General features: G+C 35.7%; 1 protein-coding gene across 2 annotated transcripts; it reads right to left on the reverse strand.

The window, feature by feature from the left end:
* Positions 1–1,404: 1,404 nt before the first annotated feature.
* On the reverse strand, positions 1,405–17,942 carry LOC109044781 (reticulocalbin-2). 2 transcript variants are annotated; one of them, XM_019062699.2, is made up of 7 exons: positions 17,489–17,942; positions 15,966–16,113; positions 14,248–14,395; positions 12,145–12,343; positions 10,616–10,642; positions 7,344–7,467; positions 1,405–6,369 (listed from the first exon to the last, which is right to left on the reverse strand). In XM_019062699.2, exons 1-7 carry the CDS (start codon positions 17,667–17,669, stop codon positions 6,198–6,200), a joined length of 999 nt encoding a protein of 332 aa, XP_018918244.2. In that variant the 5' UTR covers positions 17,670–17,942; the 3' UTR covers positions 1,405–6,197. The 2 variants fall into 2 exon arrangements, with proteins under 2 accessions (XP_018918244.2, XP_018918245.2); XM_019062700.2 differs by lacking the exon at positions 10,616–10,642 and having other exon boundaries at positions 17,489–17,939.
* Positions 17,943–17,978: the final 36 nt, after the last annotated feature.

Genomic DNA, 17,978 nt, shown 5'->3' on the forward strand with positions numbered 1-17,978 from the left:
CTAAGACCAACACTAGATATAGAGACACAGGGTTTCAGAATTCCTGCAGACCTATATTTTGCAGATTGTGATCAATTACAGGTTCAAAACAGAATTTAACACAATTGCATACTGTGATTGGCTTCTTAGGAAGTTAAGTCGGTCCTACAACTGGATCAAATATTATTTGTTAGGAGACTTGAATTGGAAGACTATTATTTGAATGGAGAATTTGTCAGTAAAACTTTTATTGCTTCATCTGCGAGTGCTTTTAGTGAGCTGAGTTTGCAGTATTTTTCATAATTTATTTCTGAAATGGAAAACGGTAGGGAAATAGATTGAAAAGTGAGTAAACACAGTATTTTAGCAGATTAGGTTGTCATATTTACTCCAAAATTGTTCAATTTAGAAACCAAGGATATTCTTGTGCTTGGTTCTCTCAGTAGTTCCATTTTAAATATGAAATTTACAAAATTTCAGACTCGCAAATTCTCCATTGATGGAAGCTACAACAAACTCACAATCCATGATCACATTGACACTAAATTGAATGAATGTAAAGGGGGGGGGGGGGGGGGTTGCACCTCCAGAAAATATTTATTATTGACAAATTCTCCTTCTAAGAGGTTCCCAAATGATCAGTTATATTCGATTACTCACATATGCAAAACTGATCCAGAAACATCACTGCACTGGGAAAGATAACAGATGTCTCCTTTGCAGCTACCTTAAAATTGCTAAAAATCGAGATACGTGGTTCCGGACTTTGACCGATGAAATGTGATGTAAGATGAGCATTACAATAAAAGTCAAGTTTAGAAGTTATTATGTACATATATTATGAATAAGTATGGTGGGAGACTTTCGAAAGCATAGAGAATTTCAGTTTTAGACAAAAATATGTGTTTTGTTTCAGTAATGATTTGATTCATAAACTGCGACGTCAGTCAAAGACAAATCCTGAAGTCTGTACTAAAACTTAACATTCTTTTCACAGTTAAGTGATAAATTTTTGAATTATTTTTCTTAAGTAAATTACAAACAATTCAATGAATTCAATCATTGATCAGGAATCAATTTCAATCATTAAGGGAGTTTAGCAGTGCTTTCAAGAATAATTCACTGGTTTAATGGTTCAATAGAAATTGATTAATGAATAGTTTTAAAATTTATAAACATTTTTTTAAAAACTCCCGATGGTCCTATCATTCTGTAATACACCAGGTATTTGTATACCAAGTTTTATCAGAAAATACTTCAGAGTAATTTCAATGGTACATCCCAGGTGATCAGAGCTGATTGCATTGTCTTCTGATGGGCAATATTCAGGAAGGATCTCCCTTGGGAGCTATTTTGAAGTAAATCTTAACTGAATTTTGTGAGTGAAAACCAAGCGCAACTACTACCTGATGTGACTTGGAGGGATTTACTTTTTTTTTTTTTTTTATTTAAAAAAAAAGGGTTTGAGAATTTGATTATTATAGAGTGATTGACCAACAATTGGATCGTTTTCGAAGGTTCTATGGCTGCATTTTAAGCGAAGTTTTAAATACTTCAGAGAATCGTCTACGTCCAGAAAAGAGTTATGGACTCCATTTGAACTCATCAATGTTTTACCTACTTCGTCTTACAATATTATCATTAAGCAAGCTGGATAATGACTGCACAGTGTTGAATGAAATTAAAACAGATTACAAAATAAAATTTCATCTTAAAAATATTTCATACAGTATTTGAGTATTGAGCAAATTAGTACTTATTTGTGCAGAAATTTGGTACACACAGAACATATTCGCACTGATGGACGAAATAATTATTTAAAGTCTCGAGAGAAAACAAAAGAAGAATTAGTACAGGAACAATGAGGATTGATTACAACAGGAGACAATTTAAAGAAAAAACTCATCTTTTAACATTCTTTGGAAACTAAAAATGTTCCGAAAAAATGTTTAAAATTCCTAATTTTAATTATGAGACAGATTAAACTGTCTGTTTTTCTCCTAGTAAGATTTAATTATAAGATGAAAAAAGGCAATAGGTACATAAGTTAAAGAAATTAAGAATATGAGTAGTCAAAACCATGGAGTTTTTTATAAATTACTTACTAACAATTAGAGTTACTTTTACTCTTCATTCATAGCTTTTCAAAAAGTAGTGAGACAAATGATCTAACTACAAAAGTAAGCTAGGTAGAAGCTTTGCTTACATACAGTCACAGTTATTTTTACTCTAAATACGCTATTCAAAAAGAATGAGACAAATGGTCTAACATTAAAACTAAGCTAGATGGAACATTTTCTGTGGTCTCGTTTGTAAGACAGAGAAATCAGCTTTTTATTGGGATTTAGTCATTTAATTGAAAAAAAGAAAGAAAAAAAGTTATGAAGATTTGGAAAGGAAGAGCTGCATTAATCCTTGCGAGTTTAAAAAATGATTTTTGCTCCCTGAAAATGGTCTCTAAAACTACTATCTGATGCACTACTACACCTAGGACAACTCGGAAACATTATGAACTACTTGGCAACATTGGATAGAACTACCGTAGTTGTCACCCAACTAAGAGATCGAAGGGTCCGCTCGGTCGTTAGATTGCTGAATCACAAAATGTTGTTCTCAACCAAATTACTATCTTTCCTACATATTGCTCACCAAAAAATAGCACGGAACGCACAAAACCACTCAGTAACTGCGCACCGAAGGCTTGCCTAGCACTGGCCGGACTTTCCCAATTTTTAGGGTGCAATATGACGACTGGGTTAGTCACCCTAGGCCTTTGGGTCTCCCAATCAGATAACGATTTCGGCAAAATATTTCCAAGAAGTTCTCAGTGTTGCCAAATTGTTATAAGCTTGATAGCCCATTGGACAGTAATTTTAGAAACCAATTTTGGGAGGCAAAAATCGTTAAAACTTGGAGGCTTTTAAAAAAAAGGATTTTTGCATTTAAGAGGAAAATGCACTTGTAGATTTTTTCCGTGACATATGCACTGTATACTGTTTATTCATCTATAATTAGTATTTATTTATATCTATCTATCAGTGGGTATCAAATATAAAAAATGTGTATCATACATGTACTTAAAACCTATTGAGAACCATATAAAAACTTATTTCAGTTTTTCTTCAAATGATCCTTCTTTTGCTACAGTTAAATCGTCGTATGCATCAATTTTTATCATATACCTTGTTTTCTTTTTGAATTGTTTTTGCAGCTTGTAGCAAAACTTGTTGCAGCAAAGTGTAGGAAATATTTTTTATGGATGTTTTTTCAATTTACGGAATTTTTTGAAACGTGCATTGACATGGAAAAATTCAACGAAGGATAAATATCTGATTTGATACCTACATTTCTGATCTTTGAATTTTTGACTATCATTAGCCTCACAGCCTTAGCGTTATTGGCGATCAGTGGTTTTATCAAATATTAAGCTTCTTCCCAGGGGCAGACTAAAATTTAAAAGGAAACCAGGAATACTGGTCCATTAATGCTTGAGCGCCATCTTTAGTTGTTTTCTGTTATATGAAGGAGCTAAACCAGTCTGAGGTTACCCTAAATAACAATCAGCTCACCAGGATTTTTCTCAGTGTTTCCACCTGTCTATCCGCCCCTGCTTATTCCTATTATTATTAAATTGGTATACTAAAGTAAAAATAATAGATTAGAACTAAAATAATGACTAGGAATGGGTGAAATCTAAAAAAATAATGAGTAAATCAATCAGCAAAAAGTTATGATGACTGAGAGAAAATATTAAGCATTTACAAACATTTAAAAAAAAAAATATGGCACTAACCTCAAGTGATTAATAATTTAGTACAGTCAACCCCTGTTAAGTCAAATCGCGGCAGGATCAAGCTTGAGTTCTACTTGAGGTCCATCTCATAGGACAATTTTTTTCACAAAAGAATTCAATTTGACACAATGTCAGAGCAATTCTGTAAGTGAGGAGTCAAGCAATATGAATATCTCAGTGCATCCTACAGAACTTGGAATATAGTAAAAGTAGACATTCAAGTCATCATGAGAAAAAGTATCTTGCTATATTTCTTTATTACGTAAACTTGCATCAGAACAGCATGGCTTATTCCGCTTCATCTGACACGCCGTTTTTGGCGGTTTTGAAGGGAGAAGGACTTACACAGGTCAGTGAGCTCTTCCTTGCAGTCGCAAAGCAGATCGCAAAGCGCGACTGAGCAAGCTAACAGTGAGCACTTGCTATGCTGCTGATTTCCTTCCCACTAGGTCTTCTGTCTTGAACTCCCTTCTGCTGTCCCTTTGTCACTTCCTATGATTTTTATTTCATCATACACAATTAGTGTAAGGGAGCCATTTGGCTACAGTACAAGTCATGGTTGTTTCTTGACAGTAAAAAACCGATTAAGTCTATGGACAGCTACACAGAATTAAGAAGAGTTGCAATCATGTAGGATTACAAATTAATTCATGGGTTCAGTTATGTCCTAAAAAGTTTTTTAATACAGAATTTTTTCAATTGGTTTATTTAAATACTTGTAGGTTTAGATTTGGAAGATTTTTTGAGAGACAGAGAAAGGGAGTTGAAAAGTAGTCTAGATGAGTACTTAATGTCACTTCCAACTTTCTCAGTCTAATAAATTGGACGTCCACATTAACATCATGCATGCATGCGCACTAATGCTGCAACACATGCTTGGTTGGAGTACTATTCTCGTATCTGTCAGTGTTGTTGCAATCTCTGCAGATTTTCATACAGGATTCAGCTTACCAGACAGAGCGGTCTACATAGATGCATACGAACTTCCACTAAGTGGATGGCAACACTGACCGTGAAACTGGTTTACAGTGAATAAGATAGTATTTGTGAGTACTGAGCGTCCTCCCCTGAACTGGAGATGATTTTGTCGAAATTGTTGAGGCCAAGTGAGAAAAAAAACCTCAAAGAAGAAGATTCTTCCAGTCAAGCAGATGCTATTTTGCGCACAATTCAAGTTAGGCCTAAATTATAAACATTAGCCTTACGGGAATTTGTCGGGACCACGCAAAAATTTGATATTGCGGAAAATTCGTTTTACTTGACATTCAATTAAGCAGGGGTGGACTGTTGGTTTCAAGAGGGTTTCTGTGCGATCTGTAGGAAAAAGGAACGAGTAAGGAACAAAATGTGCACTAGGCACAGGACAGAGTTCACTGCACAATGGACCTCTAGACAAGGTTTGAATGGACCACTAGACAAGGTACGAATTTAAGCAATCTGATACATGTTTCTTGACCAAAATTTCACGTAAAGCACGTTGCGCACAATGAAAATTACCGAAATCAACTCCTCACAACGATATTTAATTATTCTTGATGCGTGAATACAAACCACCCGCTCATGAAAACTCAATGCTCTACGTGATTCACATCGCGCGCTAAACGTTATCATGACAGTCTCTGCGATATAAATATCTGGCAACCTCAATCTTGACGCTTTGGCTCAACTATAGCAAATTGCCTACATAGTTTGAACAACACATGGTCGGAAATGAACATTGCTCGATTAAGAAGCTTGCTGAAACCGTTGTAGTGCGCGATTTGACTCACGTAGAGCTTTGAGTTTCTTATGAGCGGGCAGTTCAAATTCCTCGTAACCAATGTGAAATAAAAATGTTAATATCTCCGTTAGGAATTGGTTTCAGTAATTTTCGTTGCGCGAATCGTGTTCTACGTGAAATTCTAGTTAAGAAACATGTATCAGAATGCTTAAATTCGTACCTTGTCTAGTGGTCCATTCCAGCACTCAGGCACTTACATTCTTTTCAAACTTTCAAAAGAAAATGTTTCACCCAGCAGGTAATCCGGAAATCAACCTCTGAACAAAATAAAGGTGTTTACAATAAACATTAATTAAAAGGCGAAACTACAAATGATGTTATTTGTATGATCTAACTTCCACTTGATCTGTGTTAAGGTACTTAGTAATATCTCGTTCAAGGGTTGATTTCGGAATTACGGTTGTGTGAATATTTTCCTACCCAAGACTTTGAAGAGAAAATAAGTGATTATTTTTTTCTAGGGTGAACTTTGTCAAGTGGTCCATTTAAAATTCAAAGGATTTTCACACTTTGAAAGAGACCTCTAAAAGAGGTTTTAAAATTTAGAGGGTAAATAGGTCTTCAATGAAATTAGGGGTACACCTTCAAAACTTCTGCCAGAGGGGGGAGGGTGTTATAATAGTAAATATGCAGATTTCTTGGGCTCTAAAGCTCATCTTCAAAAGCATGAATATTGTTAAGATGTTCACCATAGTCAGTAGCTTCACTCCCTACGAATGTGTCATAGTTTGCAAGAATTTCATTAAATGATAGAGCACCGTCATTGTCTTCATCAGCAGCAGCAAACAAATGATTCACTTCTTCTTCTGCGATCTCGCTATTAAAAGAGAGCACAGTTTTAAAAACATAGGTACAAAAGAAGATATGGAAAATAGAGAGCTAACAATACTGTAAGGCTTTGCTGCTCATTTGCAACTGTGACAGAGGATGAAAGAACTTCTTCGGTATGCAACAAAGCACAGGCACAAATGCATTCTCTTTGTTTGGCTTGTAAACAGACAGTCACAACATGCTAAGTTTTTATTCATCTTTTTGTTGCAAAAAAAAAGCATAACTAAGTTCAGAGAACCTCAGAGATATTCGGAACCCCACTCACTTGATTTTTCAAAAAAAATACGTAGATTGGTAAATACTAAATACATTATATTTTTTCCTTCGGATCGAAACTGTCAAAAATTTGATGGCAGCGTTTAAGCCAAAAAATGCAAAAATCCATTTTAATTTCAAAGAGCTCGACAGAATATTTTCATTTTGGGCATCTTGTGGGACTTCTAACTCAACCATCAAAGGACTGGATCAATAAACGATATGTAGATAGAAAATCTACAGTACTGTGAATTATGTCTTCAATAATAACAGATGGTGATAAAAATCACAGAGTCGCTTGTCTTGCCGTCCAACCGTTACTGTGTGCTGCAGATGTTGACAGAGCCACCTTCAAACAGCTCAATAAATGCACAATCTTTTGTTAGAATAATCCACATAAAAAATTATTTCACCTCCTCTCAACTTCCCAATGTAAGGTACCTAAATTAAATATACACTGCATACTGTCGATGCCCTACATCGAGTAGCACAATAGGACACAGTTGGATGAATACATGAGCCTTGAATACTGAAGTAAAAGACAAACTCAATTGCTCATCAGTGATTTTTTAATTACTGCAGTATTAATGCAATTGTTTCTTCCTTTTGCAAGTGTCACTCATTTGTGATTGAACAGAAAGGATAATCAATATATTATGTACATATAAGACTAGACGGTAAAGGGAAACAATAAAAAGTACTTACTGGTTGCTCGGGACTACCCAGGAGATAATTTCATCAGAATTCAATTTACCATCTTTGTCCTTGTCATATTCACTATCAAATTTCTCTTTCTCAACGATGAGCCACTCTTTGTCGTTCTTCTGTCCTGTAATCAAGATTTTCATAGGGATGGAAAAAGAGAAATTATTTCCAAATGCATCGATACCTCTATAATAAAACTGATCTGTGCGTAAAATTTGTCTCTGATCGGCCAATTCGCCTGGTGCCCACTTGCTGGGGCCTTTCACGGGTTTCATTTTTCATTTAAAACAACTCAAAATCAAGGAAAAATTTAAACGTTGGAGATTTCAAAATCCAATTCTCCAGATTTTTCTGAGGAGATTAATGGTAATGCGTGACACTTTTTTCTTGAATACATCAAAGAGCTTGACCTGGAATTTAACTTGCATGACACTTTGTATCATATTTCAAGTTGAAAAAAAAAGTCCATGGTGTCTGTATAAATATACCTATGTATTTCCAGTCTCATAAATCGTCCTTGAAAAGGCGACATGCACTAAAATTACTTATTGTTAGCTGGAACTGCAACGCAACGCTCCAACATTTTAAATTCTTAAGAAAAAATTTGAAGTTACAGCTTGCAAGATCACCGAATTCTATCCAGTTCTTATGAAGGCCTAATTATGGGTCTGGAGGTAATTTTTTGCCAAAAATCTCAAGTTATAGTAGTTCACAAACAGTATGTGCACTCCACTAAATTTTTTCAAGTTTTTAAAAGACAAGTTTACCTTTCTCTTCAAATGAGCTATTCAACCGTGGTATGAATTTTAGTGAGTATTGATGGTGCATTATCTAATTAATTACTGTTGGTGCAGTGTGTTGACATTTCTCCTTGCTAAATGACTCTCATAGAGAGTATTGAATTTTGTACTGAAGAATCAGCTATTTTTTTTCCCATCCAAAAGAGAAATTCTTCAAGCATTGATTGAGGCGATACATTTCACTACTTCTTATCAATTTGGTATTAATGAATGTGAATTCAATACTCTTGTTAGTCATTGCTGCTTCTTAGAATGAGCATATTGCAATTATGAACCTCATTACTCACTGCATTTGCCTGTCATCTCCCTGTCATAGTAAGCAAAGAAATTCACAAGACCAGCGGCCTGATTGTTGAAATCTATGTCGGCACAGCAAGAATCGAAAATCGATATATTACAAGGCGCAGATAGGGCTATGTCTTGTCTTATTTTGCCGACATAGCCAGTTTAAGTTCCAACAATCGAGCCGCAGATCTGGAAGTTATGTACCTGGCTATATTAAGTTTCATGGGCTATCTTTAGCCATGTTTTCGATATTTTGAGTTGGAACAGAGCTATTTTGAGAGAATGTGATTTTTTGCAGTATCCGATTTTCCAGAGTTATAACAATCAAATATTCGGATTCAGTGTCAAAAATTACAGAGAAATCGATTATAACCTGATTTTACCTAAATTTTGCATCCACAAATCCTTTATTGACTGGACTATTACGGAATATAAGCCATTAAATCAGCAGGAAGGAAAAAGAAAAACAAGAGGAGAAACTTTCTGAAGTTTAAAAGATAAGGTGTAGGAAAAAAAATAAAAATATCTTAAAATAAAATTTCAAAGGGACAGGAAAATTCGTGAACTAAATAAAAAAACCAAGATGGACTGGCAAACCAACAAACATTAGAGGCTCAGTTTGAGATATTTCTGCTGAAAGGAACTATGTTCCATGCAAATCCAATGCACTTAGTTCTTTTGAGCATAAATATGTCCATTTATAGCGGAAGGCGATGCGATAAAATAACACAATACTGAAAGTGAGTAGGAAGTCAATGGAGGAAAAGAACAGCTAAATCTGGTTTTAGGTTTGGATTTCAATGATGCTACTGAAACGTGAAGTCAGGGAGAAATAAATATCTATGGAAATCAGTGGTAGGATTTTTAAAGGCAGACTATTATGACTTCATTAATCAGAATCAGAGGAGAGTTTCCCTATAAGGAGAGAGTTATCCTATATGCGCGCCCAATTTATTAAGATCGTAAGTTCAACATTTTCTGCTTTTCCTCATTTCGAAACAATAATTCGACTCTTAAAATAATTGATTAAAGATTGCAAATCCGTTAAAAGTTTGTACTCAAAAAACATACAAACTATTATTAGTTTGTTTTTTTAAAATAGTTAATTTTTCATACTTATAAGGGCTACCTAGTATGAAAAGACCAATTTTTTCCTTTAAAAATATTCCCTTTTTTTTGCCAAGATTATCAGGTATAACAAAGAGCAAATGCAAAAACTGAGAAGAAATTATTGGACTTAAAGGACAGATATTTAGTTAGAGAGCATACATAACAGAAAATATGTCCCGTGTGCACTTTTGTAAAGACAGATTGGGTTTTAAGTTAATCTCTTCATTTCGATGTCTAGAAATAGACTATTAACAATAACTGTCACGGTCTCAACAAAGTTATTTTATAAAACAGTTTCCTCACTTAAATTTTTTCTAAACCTGTAATAATAATAAGAAACAAATGGTACAATACATAAAAGGAAGCATAAAGGCAAATTTTGGATATTGAGGGGTAATTTTCAGTTTTAGAGGAGATTTAATCTCTGAACTGCACTCCTTAACCCCCTAGACCAAACTTTTGATGTATTGAAGGTAATTTTTTTCTTTTTGACAGGTATTTTAGCCTAAACACGGTGGCCAAAATGCGCATCATTTTCGGATTCTACGACCCCAAAGACCTAATGATTGACACTGCATAGGGCACCCAAGGCTATGTAGAACAATGTTCACCTCTTAACGACATTTCGGCCGCTATACTTTACTGTGGTTGAGTTGCTCACCACAAGTTTAAGACCCTGGGCCTTACCATAGATTCTAAGATCATTTCCTTTCATCAAAAATTCAGATTTTGTGATCAAAAGTATATATGAATCAAAACTTGACACGATGCATTTGGAAACTTTCATAGGATTACTCTAAAACAGTAATTTAGACCACCATTTTGAATGTAGGAGGTTAAAATGGAATTTAGGACAGTCACCGTCAATTTTCTCTTTCTAGGCATCAAAGCAGAGATCGACAAATAGCCATTTGCCTTAACGAACAAGCATACAAGATTGCATATGCCTTATGACTAATAATTATATAGGGTGAATCAAATCCAAAAGGCAGGCATAAAAACAGTTGCTGGGTTCAATAAAGGCCAGGGATATAACAGAGACATTCACAATCAAACACTCTAGCGATGACTACTTACTACCGAAGAAGATTGAAAAATATATTCCTACAAAACAAAAATAATATTTATTGCTAGTAAAATGATAAAAGAGGAGAGTAAAGAAGTATCCATTATAATTAATACGAGAGTGTTGAACTGATATTCTATTGATCTTATGAAAAAAATATTCCATAAATCAATGTGACAAAAGAAAAACCTGCGTTAGCATGTGAGAAGAAACAAATTCCGTCTTTTCATTGATATCCTTTCTCTATATTCTCTACACTAACAAGGAGTGACAGCAACATTTGTCTTCACTCATCAGCATGAATGAATTGCTGCAAAAAATCACACCGACGGTGTTAGTCCGCAACCACGTATCTCTGTTTGCGACGTCGAAGACTTCCTGTCAAGCTTCATTTTTTAGACGGAAAACTACTAAACGGCAATTCTTTAAAACTGTCGTGATTTTTCTTCTCTGTGCAAAGAAAATTCTGCAAAAACTTCAAGGAATGATCTTAGTTTGTTCTCCTAAAAAAAATAATATAGAGGCGGAGATATTCAAACACTGCAAATGATATAGATGGTTGTGGACTCTTGTTACGACATGTTACCTGAGAGGGGATGGAAGGTAGAATCAGCAGAACTATCTTCTGAGTGACCCAAGAAAACTCGGCACTCATGAACTTTGCCATCAAGTTATGTTTGTTTAAACTTTTCTCATTTTTTTGTTAGGAAGGGCATAATGCAATCTCCCCCTCCTCCCAAAAAATGCCAACTTAAAGCCATCGAATCATTGGGAAATTGACAAGGTGCCATTTGCAGAGCACGACTCATACCTCCTGACAGTTTCCTCGTCTCATAAGTACCATGTCTTCCTGACGATTTCTTTACAGCTACTTACAATTTACAGGTCAATGCTTACAAAAGAGATGTGGAGTCTAGCAGTATTTACAATGACATTTTGGTGGAGAAACTAAAATCACCCAGCCAAAGGGTAAAAAAAAATGTTTGATCCAGAATTACTCCTGTCTATAGTTAATTTTTTTGTTGTTGTTATTTTAAACTTGCATTACTAGACAGAAATTATAGGATAAGGTATAAGCAGACCTCTAAACAAGAATATAGTTGGCAAGTATTCAACGGAAATTCTTCGGCAGTCTTTACCATAGAAAATGAAAACCCTATTCAGTTGAAAAATTAGAGCCATTATAGACGTAAAATTTTCTGTAGGATCCATCAACAAAATTATTGCTCCAGAATTGAGAGGTGCACATTTAATTTCTATGTGAGAAGCTGGCAAGAGAAAGAGCAGACAAAGAAAGTATAGATCTCAGGGGAAAAGAGGCATGAAATCTTTAGGAAGCTTTAAAGAACTGCAATGGTTAAGCATTCCATGTTCTTTATAAATTTGTAATGACTAGTTGTCAAGACCGAGTAGAAGATGATGCTAAAAGGCAAAAACACTATGTCATAACTCAAAACATCATACATCTTAAACTCATAAAAACTACCTTGGATCTCGGATTTTAATAATTGATAGATATTTGAGAAACGAAAGAAGGTACCTTTTTCTCCGATAAACTCTTGAAAATCGATTGCGCCGTCCTTATTCATGTCTTTTTCATCTAGAGTATTCTGAAGAATCAATGGAAACATTTCTGGATAATCTTCAGGTTGATTAAAGTGCAAATGTTCCTCTTTTGACAACTTGTCATCGTGATTTTTGTCTGCTGCTTTGAACATGGCTTTATCATTTTTCATCATCTGAGAGAAAAATTAAAACGTTAGTTAAAATTAAAATCTTACATTAAAAAAAGGGGAAAATTGGGGGGGGGGGGGGGTGAAAGAGAAAATAATTCTCGAACTGTTGATAGGTGAGTGAAGTACCAAGAGAAAGTTATTTCGATGGGGACATCATTTTTTTTCCTCTCCGAAACATAGTTACTAGATTGTACTGTTGTATCTTTTCTTCCAGAACGATAAAAGGTTTGTAAATTCTGTAAAGTGATTGGACTTCATCTCATTTTAAGCTTTTGAAGAAAATGTAAATTTCAGAAACGGTCATGGAATCTGCAGGGTAAGTTACCTTTACTGAGACCGTACTTCAGACTGCTGAGGATGCACTTCTTAAAACATTGGGATTCAAAAAATGTTCACAAGAGGAGAAAGGAAATTTCACAATTCATCAATTATGGAGCAGGTTCCTGCCAAAACTCTTGAATAACTAATTTCACTCAAATTGGTTGAATAGAAATTGAGATTACCTTTTTGGGTCACTTTTGCCATCTTAGATTTGTGAATTTCAAAAAATTCACACACATTTGGTTCTCCTTACAAAAAAACCCCGTAAATACCAAATAAATAAATACCAAATTTTACTCAAATCAATTGAATAAGCGTTAAAATACCAATTCAGACCACATCTGCTATTTAAGATTTTCCACCGATTTGGCTCCTATGTGCCCTCCTCTCTCTTTCGCATAAATTCTCTCTCTTGCAGTTATCTGGTACATTCATCTACTTATACTGTTTGACACAGAGTACAAAATATGCACGAGTCCAGGTACCCTAAAATATGCTTGGCCCGACTCAAAGAACTAGATGAAAGTAGGTACAATATAATTAAATACAACTGGTTCTCTCAATTAAAAGCCATGTTACATAAAATTGACCAAGAATATCTATTTCTTAGAGAAACCACAGAACCAGCTGCGATCAGGAAAATGGTAAATGAAGTTCAGAGAAAAATATCAGAACTTACCATGGAAAAAGACAAAGAAAAGTTAAATGAAACAAAGTTTGTCCCCCATTACAACCTAATTAACACTGAGAATATTGATGCCAACCATAATTATTTATATCGTAAAGTGAGTTTTGCGAAAAAAAGACTATTCAGCCAACTACGAGCGAGAAATGTTAACTCCCTTAACATCACTATCAATCAGATGAACCATAGAATTAACCCTAACGAAATTTGCACAATTTGTAATACTCAACAACCTGAAGATGCGCACCACTTATTCTTTGTCTGCCCCATTTACCATAACACTCGAAAATATTACTTACACAGCTACCTTAACAAAGACATAAACCTAATTCTTAGTAAAGACTCAAACGAGCAACAGCTTACAGATATTTATAATTATTTTGCGACAATTCTGAGTATAAGATCGTTCATAATAAATGAATAACTGAATCAAAAAACAAAGTTTGCCTATCATGAACGCTGCTATTTCATGTACATAATTGTAAGCCCAGCATATCCTAGAGATAAGTGTAGCATAATGAAGTAATCTCATGTTTGTAAATGATCTCCCAACCTAACCCCCTTTGTTAAATCCTCCCCAGGATAAAAAATAAAGTATTCTATCTATCTATCTATCTATCTATCTACTTATACTGTTTGATACAATTCAAGTGATTTGTTGCAATAAAAAGAGAATAGATGAAGGGTTTTAGCGAGAAAATGATGGAGTGCTAGAGGGTAGGCTGGTGAAATACCCTTGATACCCTCCCTTTTAGACCCTCTGATTGTAACAGCTGAGTTTGCAGCAAACAAATAACATGAGTAGAGGAGCTTCTGAGATTTCTAAAAGATATTGACTTTTCAACTTCTCGACTAATATTCTTTTTCATCTGAATAATGGCTAACACACAGGAATTCATACCATATCATCATATAAATCGAGCATGGCTTTTTCATCAGCATCAGCAGAGCCATAGGTATCGATCAAATGTTCTTCCCAAGTCAAAAATCCATCAGCATTTTCATCGCCTTCTTCAAAACGAGTATTTGCTTCTTCTTCTGCTAACATTCTGGAAAGCAAAAAATCCCTATTACTATAAGGTTTCCTCCAAAGGTTGAACAAGGACAATATTTAAGCACAGCAAAAAAAATTGACCCTTGACCCTCAAATCAATTCGACCCTCCCTAAAGAAAAGAGGGCGAATCTGAGAAAATGAGGAGATTGACAAATGAAAGAAAAATTCATGAGATAGAACTCACTATCAAGAGTAAGAGCACTTCCTCTTTGTACGTACTTACTGTTCAAATTTTACGGTTGCATTAAAAAAAAATTTCTTCCACAATTAATAGCAATTTCTTTGTACCTATGTACTCTAGATTTAAGCATCCCAAGAGTTGAGGGAGCTACCGATTTCTTGCCAGGGCGAGGTAGAGTTGGGCTATTATGAACTTGTTGATTAACTCATTTTTGATAACTTGTCACTACTTTTAGAGACATAGCCGATATATGTACATCCATGGTCCACAAGTAAAAACATCTATGAACAAAGTTTTTCCTGTTCCAATACTTTTTTTTAAAGGAATTCTAACTGTGAACATGAAAATATGACCTTATAAGTTGTGCACCTGTCCTACCCAAAACCATGCAATGACCCTAAATGGGCCTGTTGCAAACTTTTGTTAGAGCAAAAATAAGAGTTGTTTCCTGTAGATAATGCCTCAAAAACCACGATGAGCGCATTGGCAAAGTCTGAAATGCACTCATAACTTCACAATCTGCGTAAGAAATTTGCGGTTTTTTGAGCTTCCCGCTTCAAAAACGATACTACGGCACAGGTGAACATTTTGATGGAGGAGTCGTTCCATCGTCGGCAATACTCATCATGGCCGACGCCAATCCACCAAAACACGTGTGATGGGACGAGATAACACCTAAACAGGACTAGACCAGATAACAATCGGCGTATTTACGTTCATATTTTCCTCGCCCGCCTTGATTGATCTTGAACTCTCCTCGAATTACGCGCGGAACTGCGCAAGCGTCGGCCATGATGAATATTGCCGACGATGGAGCGACTCCTCTAACAAAATGTTCACCTGTGCCGTAGTATCGCATAGAGAAAAAAAAGGAGGTGTTTGCATTTCGGGCATCTTGGAATATTTTGATGACTTGATGACGTAGGTGGGTACAGCTGGGTACAGAGACGTCCCCTTCACACTGTACCCACCTACGTCATCAAGTCATCAAAAAATTCCAAGATGCCCAAAATGCAAACACCTCCTTTTTTTTCTCTATGGTGGTATCGTTTTTGAAGCGGGAAGCTCAAAAAACCGCAAATTTCTTACGCAAATTGTGAAGTTATGAGTGCATTTCAGACTTTGCCGATGCGCTCATCGTGGTTTTTGAGGCATTATCTACAGGAAACAATTCTTATTTTTGCTCTAGCAAAAGTTTGCAACAGGCCCATTCATAAGAAGGGGCTCATTGACCCATCCTTGTCCAGGGCATCTTTCTATTTGCGTAAGTGTGAAGGAAAAAATGAGGGAATGAACTTTGAAATTAGCACAGTCATCATTCTCAGGAAATTAAAATGAGCATGACTGGAAAAGATAGAAAGTTTCAAGTAAACGGTGTCTCACTTGAATGATCGCAAAATCCATGCAAGAAGCTCATTCCTTTCAATCACTTTGTCATTGTTGAGATCCATTTTTGTAAGTAAAATTTGAAGGCGCCGTTTCGCTTCTTCAGGAGGAAGCTGATCAAATTCCTCTGCTTCCTTAGTGCTCCCTGAAACAAAGCATTGCGCACAGAAAATTAAAATAGAGAAAACAGTCAAAGCAGCATTTTAGTGGAAATTAAGGTTACAAGAATGTGTCAGGAACAGGCCTATTTGCTCAGAGTGCCGGATCTTGGGTGGGGGGGGGGGGGAGGGGGGACATCCGTCAAGTATGAGTAGGTCCTATGAATGGAAGGTGGGAACAGCTTCTTCTTTAACGCTAAGTATCTTGTGTATGTTACGAAAACAAAACAAAAATGTTGTTACACACAAAATTGTTTGTACAATTGCTTTGCACTCTTCTTTAATTGTGTGTTTGGTGTGACACGATCATGTCAGAATAATTTCTCAAACTCAGAAAAGCACAGTAGACAATAGACGATAAAATAGTTATTATACAGTAATACAACAAACGAGGAAGTTAAACAAGAGGCCAGGCGAGAGATAAGTAATCAGAGTGGTCATCTACTCAAAGATTGCCAGAACAATTATTTACTTAATTGACAATTTTGGGAAAATCCAGAGGGCTTTTTCTCATCCAAACCTCAGAAAATTGCGATGAACAGTTTTACTTTTTAGTCCCGCCTCACTGTCACAAGCCAGCCCACTTCAAGTGTTCCAGTGGAACGCATTGATATCTCAGTCAGGGTGGGTTGCATGCAATCTGACCCTCTAGCACAAGCACTTGGAATGTTGACGGTGTAAGTACGGAACCACATATCTCATTTGCGGTGTTTGAAAATCTCGGCTCCTATTTTATTTTTTTAAAAGAGAACTGATCAACATCATTCCTTGAAGTTTTTGCAAAATTTCTCTCACACAGAGAAGAGATGTCACAGAAGTTTTCAAGAATTGCCATTGAGGAGTTTTCCATTAGGAAGATAAAATATGACAGGAAGTCTGCAACATCACAAATGGAGGTCCGTGTTCGAGGACTTACTCCATCGACATGCACATGATCAAGAGAGCCCAATTCAGTCTATTCTACAGAGGAAAAAGCCAAGTTTTTAAGATGTTATGAAAAGTCAAAACAATTTACTTTAAAAGTGCTAATTTTTTAAATTTTGAGTGAACAGGCTCCAGTGACTGTTGACTCTCAAAGAACACCGGTCCAACGTTCTTCAAAGATAACCAATGGGCTAGTTTGTGGGCCTCTCGTGAGTATGAGATAGACGCTTAGATGTCACTGGAAATGAAAATGTTCAGACAAGTAACTGATCCTGTAGAAATGTAACTCAACAATTACCAAACAACTGCCTTCCAAAACTAGATGAGCGCAAATTATTTGGGGGAAATTTAGGATATTTGAGCAAGGCACAGTGGACTACATGCTCATTCAATGCTGAATCAAAGTTATGAAACTAATATGTACATTTTTTAAATTACCTAGGATGGCTTCATGATCAAATTCTGAATGATGAACTCCGTCCTGAATATGGTTACGATCTATGGGTGAGTAAACTCCATCTTCAATTCTTTCTTTTGAAACGTGTGAGTGTACATGAGCAGGGGTGCTTTCAGTCAGGAAGAGTAAGAGTAGAAAAGTGATACATAAAGAGATTTCCATGATATCAAAAGTCAAAGAAATTCTGGTGGGTACTAAGCGCACCAGAGATGAGACGGTCGATGTGTCGGATTTAATAAACGATGTGGAATATTATGACCACGGTAAAAAGCACATTATGCAAATGTATCCTAAGTGTACAGCAAAAAGGACTAAATTACTGAATAAAAATGTCGCATTAGAATTAGCACATAAAGGATAACTTTCTTCGCCTTATAGAAAATCCTTGATGTTTACTTTTAGCAGACAAACACCATAGAATACATAGAGATAGGCTCAGAGCACAAGCCTCGGCCATTTTATACGTCAAAA

This window comes from Bemisia tabaci, chromosome 1 (genome assembly GCF_918797505.1).
Source record: "Bemisia tabaci chromosome 1, PGI_BMITA_v3".
Taxonomy (NCBI): Eukaryota; Metazoa; Arthropoda; class Insecta; order Hemiptera; family Aleyrodidae; genus Bemisia; species Bemisia tabaci.